The 17,784-nt window shown below is 48.9% G+C and overlaps 1 protein-coding gene across 8 annotated transcripts in view; it reads left to right on the top strand.

Moving 5' to 3' along the window:
- Positions 1 to 17,784, top strand: part of SLC4A11 (solute carrier family 4 member 11) — a 144,141-nt gene that overhangs the window by 40,036 nt on the left and 86,321 nt on the right. Inside the window, exon 1 of one of the 8 annotated variants that reach the window (XM_057401253.1) lies at positions 6,040 to 6,196. The exons of 3 other annotated variants lie outside the window; for them this stretch is intronic. In XM_057401253.1, coding sequence (XP_057257236.1) covers positions 6,136 to 6,196 — 61 coding nt within the window. In that variant the 5' untranslated portion in view covers positions 6,040 to 6,135. Of the gene's footprint in view, positions 1 to 6,039; positions 6,197 to 10,689; positions 11,099 to 13,285; positions 13,419 to 17,784 lie in introns of those variants that run through there. 4 more of the 8 variants (XM_057401248.1, XM_057401246.1, XM_057401249.1 and 1 more) reach the window with 4 other exon arrangements.

The following is a 17,784-nucleotide window of genomic DNA, read 5'->3' as shown; positions in this document are numbered from 1 at the left end:
GTTCTTTACTGGAATCAACAACCTCTTCATGCTCGGAGGCTGAAGTCAGCTATCAAGTGGTGGCTCTGTGCAAATCTATTGTGTTTAGCTCTGATTGAGACCTGCTCGTTGTGCTTGTAGGACTCTTTGGGTAGTTGTAACATCATTTAAGGGTAGGCTTTTCCCATGATCTTACCAATGTAGAAACCAAAGCAATGGAAAATCATCCTCTGAATGTCACTGCTCAAGTGGCATGGCCAGGTTTGCTAATCCTGTTGTACAAGTATATTGTGTCCTGTAAGGATTACGTGCTGCTTCTCAGGCATATTCTAGCAGGAGGGAGATGGAGCTTTGGGTCCAGGGAGCAATGACGCAGGCAGAGACACTTTGCCTTCTTGTCATTGAGCCATGAAATAAAGGCAAACATGGAGACATCCTCTGTTTAATTGCAACAGAAAGGTAAACTGATGCTCAAGTGTTGAAGCAGCAGGCTGGAGCCTAAGCTGCTGGTTGGAAGACAGATTTCAGTCCCACGTTTCCTTAGAATAACCTTTTCTTTTAGACCAAAATAACCATGACCAATGTTCCTCCAGTCTCTGGTTCAAATCTTGCCCTTGGGTGGAACGTGCTCAGGGGCCCAAGGACAGACCAAAGCTGTAAGATCAATGAAGTTCGTGTTCTATTGTTTCTCTCTTGTGCTGTTCTTTCTGCATCATCCCCGTTAGCTTCCTTCAGCTTTCCTACCCTATTTAGGTGTGATCAATCTCTCCTATAAGAGGTGGAAAGACTTGATGGTGTTGGTGTGTCGTAGAACTCCGAGGTCTGGCTTAGATTTAGATAAGCTTTTGTGTTGGCTCTTCCATAGGGAAAATAGCCCTTTATCAGACCTCTGAATGTCTCTCTTGCTCCCTTTGTGTCCAAGTTAAACCCAGCTAGTGTGGACCTAGGTCTGATGGAGTCTTGTCTTAGTGTTGTGCCCTTATCTTGCTAGTAAGGTGTGAGTTTGCCTGGTGTCAGGCTGCCTGATCTCAACCATGGCTTGTGAAAATAGGTGGCTGGATGAGGAGCATCTCTGTATATCCCTACAGAGGGGAAGGCTTGAGCATCCCTGGTTCCTGCACACATGCTAAGTGTGGTTTTCTCACTGCATGGTCTATGCAACTTCCAGGGATGACCCAAGTAGTCTCTAGTTAATGTTTTGGCCCTTAGGGCACCAGATAAGGAGAACAGAGCTCATTCAGTCCCTGCTAATCAATCAGGAGACAGAAGCCCAGGCTGTGTTAGTGTCTATAACATGAACCACAACTTAGTATTGCAGACCTTCCAGCTGGGGTGCCTAGCTTTTGTTAGGGAATCCGTATTCCTGCTGCTCCTGTCGATGTGAGACACACCTGGAAGCTCCTCCAAAGATGCAAAGACTTATTCCTCCTGCTATCCCTTCCCCACATTCCTCTCCCTTAGGAGAGCTGGAGCAGGGGCTTTGCAGTCAGATCCTCTCCAAGCAGTTCCCTCCTGTGGCATTCAGCTCCTTCCCATGAAGACAATGGATGTGTGAGAGCTGCTCCCTTTATGTGCTTGAAAGAGACCTTAAATACCTCCTGGAGGTGATAGCATCTTTTTCCCCAAGAAGAATGAATCCTGTTTGGGGGGCATGGGGACGGGGGCTCGCGTTTTAGGGGACGGGGGCTCGCCTTTTGGGTAAGGACTGTGCAGCAAACACAATTACAGTGTTTGAGCGCTCAGTCCTTTTCACATCTCCCTGTTCTAGCTGGTGGCAAGGAGAGTTGGCTGTGCAGTCCTGGCCTAATAAAACCTGCATGCTGGCATAACTCTTGCCAGGGAGTTTCTGCCTCTAGCTCTGGCAGCGCACACTGGAGGGACTGGCTGCCTTCCCAGCTCCTACCAGTGCCAGGAGGAAATCACCATCTGGGTGCAATCTGCATCTAAAGGAGCCTGACCTTCCCAGCAGCTCGGGGTTGGAGCACCAGCTCTGGTCCCTGCTGGCTCTGCGTAGCTCTGAGCATCTGATGATGAGAGCCAGCAGTGATTTGAGGGGCTGTGGGAAGGTGTATGAGAAGAAACTACAGGAGGGGAGACAAAGGAATGAGTATTTGACCATACAAATACATTTGTAAATACATATAATGTGCCTCTTAAGTATAATTAACTTCTTTTGCCAGACGTGGCTGGCTGTTCAACTTAGTTGTGAACATGAGCAAGGAGAAGCAGAGTGCTGTGTCTTTGCCTTAAAGCGTTAGACTTATGGGTCAGCTCCTTGTGCTGCTCCTTCTTAAACTCCCCTGATCTCCTTCCTCATGCTAAAGAGACTGTTATGCCTTTCCTTGGAGTTGTTTTGTGACTGTTCCTGTGTTCCTTTCTCCTATTTGGATGAGTTTCTCAGGCATGGGGCAACCCTAAAAGATGTGACTCTTTTATGTTATCCTGAGATGTGCTCCCTTGCATCTGGATGGAGCAACACTGTTCTGTCTGATATTGATTTGTGCCTTTGTGAGCTAAAGGACAGGCACCAAAGAGTAAGGCAATAGTTGCTACGCTCACCCCAGTGTCTTCATTTGCAGGCTGCAACTGCTTGAATCACGAGGTCATTATAGCAGCCTTAGCCTCTAGTATTGAATTTTCTTGTCTCAAGAAGCAAATCTGGTGCCACAAAGTAGCCTGGGTCTCTGCAGAGCAATTGGAAATGCACGTCCTGAAGTGGGATCCTTAATGCTGCGGTTGAGACCTGTGGGATTCAGCTCCAGCAAATAGTGCTGTGATAAACACTTAAACCCCTTCCAAATGGTAAGGACTCAAAGGGATGCTGTTACCTGGTCGTTTCCCCCTCAAGAGGGGGGTTCCCAGCAGGACACTGCTCCCTCTGCTGTGCTGCAGCATTTATTGCACTGTCCTGCATGCAGAGCTGGTGGCACAAAGCAGGGGCTTCACTTGGGAAGCAAGCAGAGGATTCACCTCAGGTGCAGTCAAAGCAGCAGGAGGTAGGGAAGGGATTTATAGGGGGGCTATAGGGATGCTAGAGGGGCTTTAGGGATGCTGGGGTTGGACTATCCATTAGGGACTGTAGTGACAGGACAAGGGGTAATGGGTTCAAACTTAAGCAGGGGAAGTTTAGACTGGATATAAGGAGGAAGTTCTTTACTGTAAGGGTGGTGAGGCACTGGAATGGGTTGCCCAGGGAGGCTGTGAATGCTCCATCCCTGGTGGTGTTCAAGGCCAGGTTGGATGAAGAATTGGGTGCCATGGTTTAGTGTGAGGTGTCCCTGCCCATGGCAGGGGGGTTGGAACTGGATGATCTTAAGGTCCTTTCCAACCCTAACTGTTCTATGATTTAAGAAGTTCAGGGCATGTTTAAAACAGAATGAACCATCTCTGACTGCAGGTACGGTGACTTTTGATCCCATGATCCCTTTGCTATTGTTTAGTTTTGGCTGTGTCATAGGCATGGGGATCCCAGTGCTGCTTCATGCATGAGGGCTCGATAAGGGTTTCTCTGCAATGCTTGGGTCCACCTAGTGTTTCTTTGCTCCAGACTCTTGCAGTCTCCAATGCTAGCCCACCAGGAACATCAGTCTTGGCAAAAGCCTCCTATTAGAAAGCAAAAATACCTGGGGTTTGTCCCTGGCTTGGGGGAAACCTTGAGTGCCTTCTGCTCAGATACATGGCTGGTCCTTCTAGACCAGGCCATCAGGTCCTGTATGATCTGGTTGTGAATGCAAGCACACATCCACTTCCTACTGGTTCCTAGCCACAAACCAGCCTTGGTACAAAGAGCTGCTTAATGTCAATGAGACAGTCAATAAGGAACAAGTTGCTAGGAGGGGATAATGAACATCTGCCTTGAAGGGAGGTGCATCAAGTTAGTAACTGGCTGGAGGAGAATACTCAGTGAGGCTCTTCAGAAGCTGAAGGGCTTGGGATAGGGTGCAATTCCTGCTTCCTGGATCCAGCTCCCTCTGGGTAGCTCTGCTTAGCTGGGCCAGTGGAGACTGCTTGTAAAGAGCAGGTCTGGAGACACAGGGGTAGACCAGTGAGTACCAGACAGAAGGTATCTCTGGTGCCCGGCACCATAGCAGATAAGCTGATACCTTGCAGAAAGCTATACTGGCATGGGGGTAATATTACTAGCAAGGGGTACCTACTGATTCTTCATCTTCATAGAGAAATATGGTTTGGTTTGACATATAAAAGGGAATTACTGCAGGTCCCATTTCCCACCGTTGGCTGTGTGCCCATAGGATGAAGGGCTTGAAGGAATCCTGCAACATCCTGCAGGAGACCTGGGTGAAATGCAGCCCTGCAAAGCCATCCTTGCATGCTCTCGCATGTATTCCCATAGCTGTCTCCTTCCTGGTTGTCTTCTTCCAGGAGGAGCTGGCAAGGCATTAAGTTTGTACTTGACAGTGTGTTGTCTTCAACGTATGCAGTCTAAACCACTAAACCAAGCATGAACTTCTGCGCTGCATGCATTTTCTAGACCACCATAATTGAATTTGAACCAGATCTTCTCGCTCTTCTTCCTATAATTTTGGGGTGGGAATGGGTTTCCCTTGTGAGCTCAAAGGTGGAACATAACATTTGAAACTGGGAAATAAGCCCTTGAAATGAATCTAGGTGCTAAATAAGCATAGATGCTCTTTTTTTGTCTATACAGTAGCTTAAACCTCCAAAGCTTGAAGGGGGGTTCCCACCTCTACCTGCAGTGATGTCAGATGGTTTTCTAGGTGCATGTTTCTGGATGCGGTTTGCTGATTTAGAGGATAGGGATGGTTTGCTATGGATATGCAGATACACAGATATGAGACAAAGATCTGCAGCAAATCACATGTCAAGATATTCTTAAGATTTCTTTAAATCTCCTTCACCCTTAACTTCCAAATGGCTTCTTGGAGCTGGATCAGCTCAAACCCTTCTGGAGGAAGGAAAGATGGAGAAACAAGACGGTCCAAGTCCAGTCTCCATGGTAGTAGAGCTATTGATCCTAATATGATACAGTGTACAGACCAGAGGCTATGCATATGTCCTCTTGCTGCTCTCCAATTGCTGCCTTGCTTTTATTTCAGTGTTAAGCTTCATTCACCACTTCCCCCATTGCTCTATGTCCAGTGCTGCTGGTGTTGGCACCTACCTCCTGGGGAGAGTGATTTGAGCAGGGAGGCAAAAAACCCCTCACCAAGTCTTGCCTGGGTTGTGAGCAAACCAGGCAGCAGTTGGGGAAAACACACAAAAAGAGCAGTGGAGTGCGAGACCCTAAGAAATGGGCTTGTTTTATTCTTCAAGCCAAGGCTGCAGATTGAGAGCATCATTCTGTGCCCACTTTTAAATGTGGTGGTGGTGGTGTTGTAAAGGAACTTGAGTTGCATCCCTGTGCTGAGCCCCAGGGGGTGATTATTAATCCCAGTTGACCCTTTGGGGCTCCAATGTGCCTGTGCCAGTTCTAAAGGGGCAGAGAGAAGCTTGTCTGAATGATGGGACCCTGTAGTGTGCATCAGCACACTTCATGGGAGAAGCAAGATCTGTCAGCTCAGTGCTTTTCCCCAGCTCCGAAGCCATTAGCAGCATCTCACCTGACAAAGCTTCTGATATCATAGAATAGCTTGGGTTGGAAGGGACCCTAAAGCTCATCCAGTTCCAACTGCTGCCACAGGCAGGGACACCTTCCACTAGAGCAGCTTGCTCCAAGCCCCTGTGTCCAACCTGGCCTTGAACACTGCCAGGGGTGGGACAGGAGCATCTTCCATGAGCAACCTGTTGCAATGTCTCCCAAAGCATCTCTCGAGAAGTGAAAACTGATTTGTTGCTTTTAATTGAAGTGAGCAGCCTCAATAGAGGAGGTGCGTGAGGGGAGAACTGCCTTCACATCGTCTCCTCCGGAGCGCACCAGGAGCCGGACGCGGCGCGATGCGCTCCGGCGGCGGGGCGGGCGCTAGGACCCGGTCGGGGGTGTGACCCCTCTCCGTCCCCTCCCACTCCACGGGGAGCTCGTTTAATTCATTAATTAATTTGGGGGGCTGTGCTGCCTCCCTTTAATTTGCCTTTATGAGGTTTGGCGGGGAAATAAATAACTGACCCCCCCCCACACCCCCATCTGAAACCACAAGAAAGCCCGAAAAGCGTCGTGAGGATGATGATGAGAACGGGATGAGCGGAGGAACCGAGGCAGCCATGGCAGTGAGACGGCTGTTCCACCTCCAGCCATGCGGTGAGAGGCAGAGCTGTCCCCGTCCCCCCTCCGCGGGCATGGGGGCACAAGTGTGATGAGTTTTGTCCGGTAGCCTGCGGGGTTTTCCCTTCCCACCCCCTTATTTCACTCCAGTTTTGCCTTATGCAGCAGGGGAGGGATAGGATGCGATGGGGAGGATGTAGCCTGCTTTCCCTTCTTGGAAGGGAGGGGGACATGTGGGAACTGTTCGGTTTGCATCTCTGCTTCAAGGCTTTTCGGTTGAGGAGCCTGTTGCTGGTGGCAGGGATGGGGGGACACCTGAATCTGGGCTGTAGCGGGATGTGTCAGCCCACATACAGCACAAAAGTACCACCAAAGAGTGGAGGAGCGTTGGTAACTTAAGAGTTGTTTGTTCTGGGTGTGTTTTTATATACTTATTATACCTAACGATGAGAGGAGGACACTGTGAGGGGCTCAGCTCCGCGCCGGCACTTGCGGATGCGGTTGCCTGACTTCATGTTGTAAAGGCTGCAATAAAAAGGGGGAAGAACTAAAAAGGTGACACCGTGGCTCAAGCTGAACTAACGTAAAGGGCTTTGGGGAGTCGTGTGCATTGGCAAAAGGCTCAGTGATCCTTCCTTTTCGTTGGAAGGAGGGAAGAGGGTGGGTTAAAACGCACGTTGTGAATTACATTGAACTTTGCAAGCGGTTTTCTGAGTGCTTCCCCCTCGCCTTAGCAAAGGAAGCACTTCCTTAATCAGCATGGCTGCGTGAGCACGGGTTTGACACGAAGCGAAGTGACAGGGACTTGGGTTTGTGCAGGATAAGCCGGGGTTTTGCTCTGGAGTAAAAGCAACTGTAGGTGGCACAACAGCTTTGCTGCCCGCCGAGCAGCGAGCGGGAGGCTGCTCCTCTGAATTGTCTTGAGGATCTTTTCTCCGGGAGGATTCTGCCCTTCGGGCTTCCCCCCCCCCCCCCCCTTCCAGTTTAATGGGAAAGTTCTGCTTTGGATCTGATGCTCTTCCTTAAAGATTTCTTTTGTGCGGCTTTGTCATAGAATCCCAGACTGGTTTGGGCTGGAAGGGACCTTAAAGCTCATCCAGTTCCAACCCCCAGGGACACCTTTCACTAGACCTGGTTGCTCCAAGCCCTGTCCAACGTGGTCTTGTCATGGCCACGTCTGTCCATCTCCCTCTTAAACCAGACAGTGCAGGCTGTGCAGCAGCAATGAATATGGGAACAATCTGGGAATATACAACTTTGTTCCCAGATTACTGCACCTTGTCATGTTTGCAGGACTTCTCATGTGGGTTTTCTCTAGGTGTGAACCCATCCTTGTCCCTCCTCTGCAGTTATTCCCCCTCAAATGCTATAGCTAAAGTATGGGGTAAACTGCTTGATGCAGGACTGGATAAATCCAGCGGTGATTCACCCTTCTTACCAGAGTTGCCATTGTTGGTTTTTGTGGCTGGTGATGTGGAGGCTGGGAGACAACTTCGATGCAAAGCTTCAGTCCTGTCTGCAGTCACCTCACTCACTGCCAGTCACCCAGAGAAGCTGTGGCTGCCTCATCCCTGGCAGTGTTCAAGGCCAGGTTGGACACAGGGGCTTGGAGCAAGCTGCTCTAGTGGAAGGGGTCCCTGCCCGTGGCAGGGGTTGGAGCTGGAGGAGCTTTAAGCTCCCTTCCAACCCAAACCACTCTGACTGCTACCACCCTATGAACCATGCATCACCGTTTCCCTGCTCTGGAGATGTGTTGGCTAATCCATACCAGCCAGAGCCCTTAACTTCCGAAATATCAGTGGCTTTTAAACAGTTGCTGCTCTGTAAGAATTAAGTACCACAGAGGAAGTTCCTCTCCAGCTCTTGTGCTGTTCCTTGCCGATTTGAACGCTTCAGCTTGTTTAAAGGAGTGCTAGAGATGTGCTGGGCTTTTAAATGGAGCCCTTGTTTCACTCCCTTGGTGGCATAAGATAGCTGTATGTAAACTCACAGTGCCTTGACTTCCAGTGAAGCTGTAGTAAATCATCTGAGGGTGTAAACAGCTGTTAAAGCAAGGCTCACTTTTATGTTGAGTGGATGTGAGAACAAAGATGACTTGGTTTTGAAAGGAAAAGGATCTGAAATGGGAGCTTTCTTTATTGGCTTAGAAGTGCCTGTGAAAAGTTGGCCATTTCTTGCAGAATGGAGCTTGAGGTGAGCTGTGAAGTTGGGTTTTAGTCCAGAGTTTTATCAGACTTAACCTGGTGCTGTTTTATTTGCCTCTATGAGACTCAAACCTCAAGCCTTGTCCTTGCAGAGCTGAGGTGATGCTCTGTGTGTGTACTTTATGCCTAAACACAGGTGATAAATCACATTACCTTTGGGAAAGCTTTTCTTAATGAGTAATTATAATACTGTGCTGTGATTTAGGCTTCTCTGTGAAGCCCCAGTGCTTATTATAGAACCATAGAACAGTTTGGTTTGGAAAGGACCTTAAGATCATCCAGTTCCAACCGCCCTGCCATGGGCAGGGACACCTCACCCTAAACCATCTCACCCAAGCTTTCTCTTGCTGTAGTTTGGGTGGCCCTTGACTTACCTCTTCCTAATGCAAACCCACTGAGCTGCATCTCCCTAATGCAAAACAGCTTCCAGAAAGGTCCCTTTTCCTTATGTAGGATTTCTCTGTGAGTAAACAACTCTGGGACATTTTAATGACTCATCATCATGAAACTGTCATCTCCCCTCTAAATATGCAAATAGCTGCCAAGCACACCAGCAGATACCCAGCATACCTTAAATCCAAGCTACCTTTGCTGTTAGCAGCAGCTGGGGCACAGCATGGTGCTGTCCCTGCTGGTAGGGAGCCTGCTGGGAGGGATGCAGTACAGAAAGGTTAACAGCTGGGAATGGTGAGGTAGTTCCTTCAAGTTCATCCTCATTTGGGTCTAAGCAGTGTTTTGTGGGCAGGAAATCTGCAAGGCAGCTCCTATGGGAGTTTGTGCTGGGATCTGGTGAAAGAGCATCTTTTTCTCCTTATTTTTATTATGGCAATATAACTTACTAAATATGATTTAGGATAAGCTCTTCGTAAAGCCTGTCTGCAGAGCATGGTGACATGCTGGCCCGGAGCAGAGCACCGTGGGCTTCTGCATCTGTCATTGCTGGCTTTGATATCAAAGCACTTAGCTATCACTTGTAACTCTGTGGCTTTTCTATTCCCTGTTTCTAAATTCATCCCTGTTTCTGACTTGCAATTAAAAACCCAGGCAGTACAAAGGGCTTCAGTCTAACTCTGTGGCTGAAGAATCTAACTCCGTTGCTGCCTTATCCTTAGCAGTGTTCAAGGCCAGGTTGGACAGGGCTTGGAGCAACTTGCTCTAGTGGAAGGTGTCCCTGCCTGTGGCAAGGGGTTGGAATTGGATGAGCTTTAAGGGCCCTTCCAACCCAAACCACTCTGGGATTCTAACAGGAAGGGTCTGCAAGCTGTGATGAACCAGTGGGAGCTGTGATTTGGGTAGGACACAGAATAGAGTCCAGTTTCAATCCTCATGGATGCCTTGCTGAAAAAACTGCATGAAGATGGGGAGCAAAGCATGACAACCTGATACAAACCACTGGAGTGGGTAATACTGACTTTATACTTGTGTTGGGCAGGAACCTTTCCTCCCTATGCCATGCTTTTTGGTTCCCCATGCTTGAAGGAGCTGATGCAAATGGCAGCAGAAGTGCTTGTGGGGCTGTGGGTGCCCTGGGGGCCATCTTTGCAGCCATACCACAGTGGGGTGGATGAAGACTAGTGATAATGTGGACTTTAGCAGGGTGGGAAAAGTTAGATTTGAAGATCTCAGCTGGCCAGTGCTTGGAGCTGGGCAACCTTCGTGCCAGTGTGCTGCGGGTGGGTTTTGAACAGTGAAGGTGATGGAACAACTTATTGCTCACGCATGGGGGCAGATAATAGGATCATAGAATAGTTAGGGTTGGAAAGGACCTTAAGATCATCAAATTCCAACCCCCTGCCATGGGCAAGGACACCTCACACTAAACCATAATAAGTGGAAAGTTAGGAGGATGGGGCAATCTGCACTGAGGATGAGGTGGCCTTCCTCCCCCTTTGGAGCTGGCACCCTGCAGCGGTAGGAGCCGCCACGTGGGCTCACCCCTGGAGGGGGGGGAAGAAGCATCCCACAGGGCTCAGTGTCAGGCATCAGCTTTATTCTCCCTTTCCTCTTGCCCGCTGCCATCTCCTCCTGCTGGAGTTAAACGCCTCTTCCCTGCTCCGAGCCTAATTGCGTCCCCAGGGTTTAACACGCGTGTGTTTGTTTTATTCCACCGTGTTGGCTGTTCCCACCGGAACAGGCTGATTTTTTTAGGGATTGAGCTTTCCTTTTTCTTTTTTTTTTTCCTCTGCTTATTGTGCACAAGAAGCTCCTGCACAAGACATTCGCTTGGGGGGGAGGAGGAGGAACTGTAGTAATGCCAATACTTCTTGAATATTATAAACCTGGCTTATCAGCCCGACGCAGAGCTGGAATTTGTCTCTTCCTGTGCTGCATCTCTGCTTTCTGAGAGGGGCGTTTAAATACAGGCTGGAGACGCAGTCTTTCCAGTGTGCTCTGCTGGGCTGTGACAGCAGCAGCGGGGCTGCTCGAGTGGCTTTTATTCTCCTTCTTTTTTGCACTAATTCCTCTCTAAAAAAGGAACTTTTTGGGGGGAGAAGGCTGCGAGACTGCATGTCCCAACAGTACCCGCTGAAGGAGGTGAAGGGAGACGCGGTTTGCTTCGTACCTGGCTCTCCTCTCTTCTCCGTCCTGATGGAGCCGGCTTCTTTTTGCTACCCCCGGCTCACCTTTCTCCGCTCGCCCTATGGCCAGTTTGGGGCAAGTGCTGGCTCTTCCCAAGATTTGGCTCCATGGCCACAACGTTTGGTGACGCAGAGATGGACCAGGCCAGTGGACGGTGCGTTAATGGGGATGGAAGGGTTGGGGTGGCAGCGAAGCCCACTGAGATTGAGGGGAGGCTCTGGATGCAGTGGTTAAGGAGGGAAGCAACGCAGGTAGGACTTGATGGGTGCATTGGTATGGATGTATTGATGCACTCTCCTCTTGGACCTCTCCTGATGGTGCTTGGCTGCTGTCATCTCCGCTAAGGGGCAGCTCCGGTCCCTGTTACACCCTCGTGCCCAGGCAGGATGGCCAGGGAGAGGTGATAAACAACCTCAGCATGGGAAAAATAAAAATAGAAGCTGATCTTAGCCAGTCTTTTTGTTACATAAGCCTGTTCTCTTGCTGAAATGAATCCGGGGTTAGGAACCTGAAATACCTGCTGGAGGCTCGTTTCGCCTTCAGGGTTGTGATGCTGTCGACTCTGTCCTTTAAACTGTTGAAGGTATCAAGTGTGGGTATAGGGGTAAGGTATTAAGATTCTCTATAGCAGATTTATCTTGCTAAAAGGAGAAGTACCTTACAAGCTTCACTTGGAATTTTACATGTTGCTTTACTGCAAAGCGTCTATATGGGGAGACTTAGTAAATCCTCCTGGTTGAGGAGCTGAGCGTGGCTGTAAGCACTGATGCCAAGGATGGGAGCGTTGACTTTGTGAAACTTCTTTGGGAAGGTATCAGGCTTGATGAGGTTCTGAGCAGCTTGATTTAGCTTTAAAGGTGATCCTGCCTTGAGCAAGGAGTGGGCTGGAGACCTCCAAGGGTCTCTCCTGCTCTAAGACTCTCCATGAGCCACAGCCTACCTCCTTTACATCTTGTTAACAGCCTGAATAGGATGCGCTTACCTGGCAAAGCTCGTCAGGTGGCATGCAAAAAGAATATGGAGGAGGCTGGATGAGCAGTCTCAGCAGAGAAAACGTGTAGGAGGTGTTTAAAAACATGCATTGCCTGTGGTTTCATGCAGCGGAAACAAGTCTGAGGCAGGGACTGAAAACGGGGCGATGTGGCTCTGACTGAATCCCGCTGCTGCAAGTGATGCTGCTTCCCGAGCCGTGCTTTGTGCTGGGAAACGTTTGCTGCCGCCTGGTAAATAGGATGAAACCTTTACTCAACTGACCCGTTCTTGCCAGCATGCGGATAACTCGCTGCTTGTTTCCGTTTCGTTTCTTTTTGAGGATTCTGCCTTTTCTAAGGCTGACTTGATGTTGCTTTGGGGGGAATTAAGGGGGTTTTGTTTCCTTTATTTTTGGCCAGGGTAGACCATTCCTCTGGGCTTTAAATACCCAGCTGGGAGAGACTGGGCTTATTGTTATGAAAATCCTGAATTGTAAGGAAAGTGAAGCAGCAGAATAGGCTGGAGGAGGAGGGGGGAGTGGATGTGGCATCTTCCCTCCGAAGCTTTTCAGGCACTGGGCAGACGGGCTTGGATAGAAGTCTCCGATGAGATGAGGTGAGGTCTTTTCAGTTCTTATTCTCTGTGACTTGCTGTTGGAACACAGACTTACCGCCCTGCTTCTCATTCCCTTAGGCAGGCTCCTCACTGAATGCATGCATTAACCCTTGCACTGCTGCTGCCAGTGAACTGTCATGCTGAGTAGCACGGAGAAAACACTAGAGCCCCGGAATTGGGCAGGCACCGCACTCGGAAAGTACAGCAGCTGTAGCTTTAAGAGATCTGTTCTATCTACCTCTTAGCAGCAGGTTTTTGTTTCCCCTCCTCTTTCTCCTCTTTCTGCATCTTCCCATCCTCTCGTTTTCCCTGTACTTCTGTCTGTAAGGTACAATATCCTCTCACTTCAGTTGAGCCTGGCTGCCACAAAGCTTCTTTCCTTCCTTAAGGAGGAACACGGGCTTTCTCCCTACAGCATCCAGCAAAACCCTTCGGCTCCGAAGCGCAGGGGCACTTTAAGTGCTCTATCCTTCCTCCTCGCTACCAGAGGCGGATAGCTCCAACAGGGAGTGGGACCTGGGTGGCCGGAGGAGAAAACCCAAACGCCACAGCCCGCGGTGGCAGGTAGAGCAGTGCTTTTGCCAGTGTGAAGTTAGCGGCTCGCCGGCATCGCTGCTCCGGTTGGGAGAGCCGGGTTGGAGGTGTCCATCTGGGAGCTAATGGGTTGTGCTCTCACTCCACCCATCCGCCGCTCACCAATTGGAAGTGAGGGAGAAAGATGCTCTGGATGGATTAATATTGGAGCCATTGAAAAAGCAAGAGCCATTGCCACCGTGGCCACCTGAGCAAGTGGTGTTGGGAGACAAAAGTGTGGTGGCTCCGGGGGGGGAGCAGCCAGGAGGGGAGCGGAGGCTGTTGGAACAGCATCTCTATCAAAAGTAGTGCAGGTAAGTTGTAGTCTTAAGGGGGAAAAGCCCCAAACGGGAGCACTACTGTTGCTGGGTGATGCGTTTGGACAGGAAATGTAGAAACCCAGCTCTGCCAGCTCTTGAATTATTTAATTCACTAAAATAAGACAGTACTTGATGTGTTTCCAGTGGGCTTTGCTGCTCAGTGATAACATCTATTGCCTGTGCCGGATGTCTCTGTGCTGTTGTGTTTAAGGCTGGAGAATACCTTTTGAATTCAATTTACATTAAGCAGAGTGCTGTCTGTCAGGCTTTGAATTTAGTTTCAAGATATGCAATGGGGAGAGATGAGCGCAAGAGATCCTTACCTGCTTCTGGTTTTTGTCTAATTAATGCTAAAACATCCTCACAGCCTGACTGCGAGGCTTTACATGCTCATGTTTCACGTGGGGAGAGGGCAGTGCTGAGTGAAAACAAAATGCATGGCTGTAATCTAAAATGCTAGCAAACATCAGCCCTGGTGCTGTAGCCATGGAAGCCGTGTAGACGAACCATAAACAAGGTCCTAATGAATAACACTTCATCGTTCATTGTCAGACTGCAATTATTTCACCACTGGATAAGGGGCATCTTTATTTTGGGTTGATGATGGACAGCAAAATCAGCTCTGGTGCTGCCGGCTCTGCCCCCTCCTATGTTGTTGTTGTTGTCACTGCTGCTGTTCTGTGGCTCCTAGACATAAAGACTGGAATGGGGTGATGTGTGTTATCCTGTCAAGCCCGTTGAGATCCAAAATCCCTGCTTCTGAGGGGATGGTTGAGGTTGCAGAGCATCCTTTGGACTGCTCTTACTCTAAATAGCAGGAAGAGGCTTTTTCTTTCTGTATCTTGCCTGGAACCACAGCTGAAAATGTGTTTGTGACCCAGGTGGCTGAGTTCACTGCTTTACTTCTGTGTGTTTCTGTGTTTCCAGTATAGAGCTTGAGTTTTGCCGTAACTTCTGGTTTTGTGTGAATTGGAGCTGGTTTCCCGTTTCATCTAGATGCCTTCTGCGGGGTGGTGATGGGAAGGGGTGCAGGAATCACTTTGTGAAAGCTTGGCCTGGCCACTGCTGCTGTTCTCATTTCTGGTGATAATAAGACCATAAAATGTTTGAGTTGGAAGAGGCCTTAATAGCTCATCCAGTTCCAACCCCTTGGGCAGGGACACCTTCCACCGGAGCAGGTTGCTCCAAGCCCTGTCCAACCAAGATTCTGCTTCATAGAAATGTACTTTGTTCCAAAATGGAACCCTGGGGGGGATGCTGGAGTGTGAACCTGCTGGTATTGAAGCATCTCTTCCAACTAATCCCTGACTAATCTTATAGCTGCTAGTTTACACCTAGCTCTAGTTTAAAACACTTGGGCGACTGCAGGGAACGGCTCCCTTCCTCTGAATAGCCCCAAGCAAGTGAAACATTGATAGACTGTCTCATAACCATTCTTGCATGTTTTACACAGTACCCTTGCAGATAAGTGGCAGGTGGTGGCCTCTGGAAGACCTGCCCTGTCCAAGGGAAGCATTTCAACAAAGACACATCTCAGGCACCTTTTTGAATCCATGGTCAACCCTGACCACGATTTGGGACCTTTGTGGTGTTTCATTTTATTAAGAGTTATGAGGGTTTGGACAGGGCCCTGCAAGCGAAAGAGCTGTCTGAAAAACTGTCAGGAAGAGTTAATGCTTTCTAAATTATTTAAATGCTTCAGGAAAAGTCTGGTGAAAAGCCTCAACCGGTCTGTTCTTGAGCCTTTGCCAGCTTGTGGGATCTCTGGAGGTATTGGCTTTCCTTTCCCTTCCATGTAGCACTTATGCAAGAAATCCTCGCAAGTCTCAAATCACTTTTTCTTTAGGAAGACAAATGAAACCTCCCCCTTCAACCTGGACAAGAAGAAAGGCAGACAGGCAGACAGGCCAAATTCTCTGTCCCGCAGCCAAATCCCAAAGTGTGGTTGTTCTCCTGCTGCCCAGCTTGTCCTGCTCACCTGCAAAACACTCGCCAAGAAACCCAGCTGAGGAGGAGGAGAAGCTGTATCCTGTCAGCAGAGAGCACGGCTTTCCATTTCCAGGGTTGTTTCCTCTTGTAGCTCACCTCTGGGAGGCACCCTTGGATATTGATTGCTTGGGTGGGCTGTGTTGTGATGACTCAAGCTGGACAGGCTGCTGGTACATCCAAGCATCACTGATACCAACCCTTAGTGTGTGTGAGATGGGAAGCCTCTGGTAGCTGTCACTGCTGTGATCTTTTATTAGCTGGATTTATTGCAATGGGTGTTCTGGAGGAAGGTGGGGAAGGGATGAAGAGGGGAATTGTTCAGTGCAGTGAGGGAAATGCTTTGAAAGCAGACATGTCTGATCCTTGAGCCTGTGTGTGGGTGTGTGTTTGCCTGGAGTGAGCAGGCAGGAGGATGTTTCCTGCTTCATCCTTTCAATACGATGCTTTTGATTTTCACAGCCAGTAGCTGTGAAAATTAGTTCTGGGATTTCATTTACTGTGGCATGATTGAAGACCTCCTCACACCTTTTGCTTTCATCAGAAGAATATCCAGCCCCTTGCATTATAATCCCTGATTTGATGTTTCAATGCTTCCTCAGCCTTAGAATCACAGAGTGGTTAGGGTTGGAAGGGACCTTAAAGCTCCTTTAGTTCCAAATCCTAGTCATGGCCAGGGACACCTTCCACTGGACCAACCCTGTCCAGCCTGGCCTTGAACACTGCCAGGGATGGGGCAGCCACAGCTTCTCTCATGAAGCTGTAAAGGTATGTTTTCTGCCTGGCTTGGGACTGGCAGGCCAGGGTGGTCACACTGTGGTGGAGGATTCCATGGGTAGATCCATGGGGCAAAGCTTTACGTCCAAGTGACTAGTGCACTATGGTGGAGGACCACGGAAATATCAGAGGGTTGGAGTCATGCCTTGCAGAAGTCCTAGAAATGGGACACTGCCCAGGTGTGTTAGAGGTGTTTGGGTTTTGTAATCCAGGCCTCTTTGTCCTAAAAATGAGTATTTTTTGGTAATGAAACCATGGTAGGAAGCAAAAAGGTGGTGAAGATCCTTTAGGGATACTTACAGCAAGGGGACAGGGGAGACAAGTGATGCATGTATGCAATTCCATGAAAGAAGAGTGTGTCCAACATACATAAGTTATCAAGAGGACTCTTTACTAACAGCAACACCTGCTCTTGTAAGCTTTGTCAGAGGACTTGGCTGTGTCTACACATAAAGAAAGCAAAGCTTGTGCCCCTGCAGGGCTGAGTGCTCTGGCTAAGCAGCAATTTGCTATTGGGTTTTTGGATCACTTTAAAAGCACCTTCCTCCTTTGTGCCTGCTTTGGCCAACTACTTCATCTCCTAAAAGCTTATCAAGGTGAAGGGGTTTGGAGTATAGGCTTAAATCTTCCTGGGTCATGGATGTCCTGTAGACTGTTTTCAAGACCCCAAAAGTTGATTTCTTATAGGTGCTTGCATGCAGGCAGTGTTTTAATCAATCCATTTAGGTAAAGGTCTCCAACAAAAATCCCTGCTTTATTACAATGGGGCACCAATACCTGCAGGTACTGCTGCCTGCATTAAACCTCTAGGCATGCCATGTGGGGATGTGTCCCTCACCCATCCTTCAGCATCTGGCTGTGTTTTCCAAAGGCTTGACAGGAAGATATTTAGACATGTGTGATGGGCATGTGGACATAATCAGGGGGAGGAGGAACACAGCTGGTTCTTTGTGGAGTTTGTCATGGGGCTGTGCAGTGATGCCACTGAGACAAATAAAGGGGAAGCTGAGGAGGGATAGGGCTTTGGTGTGCCTTGTGAAAGGGTTTATTCCCATCCTCTGCTGGGATGAACTGTGTATGGATGTGGAACTTATATGATGTTAAGGTCCTTTCTAACCCTGACTTTCCTATGATTCTATGTGTGTATGCACTGAGAAAGCCCGTGTGGTGCTTGCAGGGGGAGTTAGGCTGTGAAGCTGCGATGATGAGTCCTTTAGTTGATCATGACTCTTACCCCTTCAAGTTAAAACTCCCTGTGATGTAGCAGTGCTGGTATTTCCCATTTAATGACTTATAGAACCATAGAATAATTAGGGTTGGAAAGGACCTTAAGATCATCCAGTTCCTACCCCCCTGCCATGGGCAGGGACACCTCACATTAAACCATGGCACCCAAGGCCTCGTCCAACCTGGCCTTGAACACTGCCAGGGATGGAGCATTCACAACCTCCCTGGGCAACCCATTCCAGTGCCTCACCACCCTCACAGGAAAGAATTTCCTTCTTATATCCAATCTAAACTTACAAAAGGTCTTTTTATCCCCTTGAGCTGCTTTCTGTGACGTTTTCCTTTGCCTTCTGTGACGTTTTCCTTTGCC

Source organism: Pezoporus wallicus, unplaced genomic scaffold, assembly GCF_028554395.1.
Source record: "Pezoporus wallicus isolate ANWC-B61680 ecotype Strahan unplaced genomic scaffold, APGP_CSIRO_Pwel_v1 contig_8837, whole genome shotgun sequence".
Classification (NCBI taxonomy): domain Eukaryota; kingdom Metazoa; phylum Chordata; class Aves; order Psittaciformes; family Psittacidae; genus Pezoporus; species Pezoporus wallicus.
This window is presented reverse-complemented; position numbering and strand designations above follow the sequence as displayed.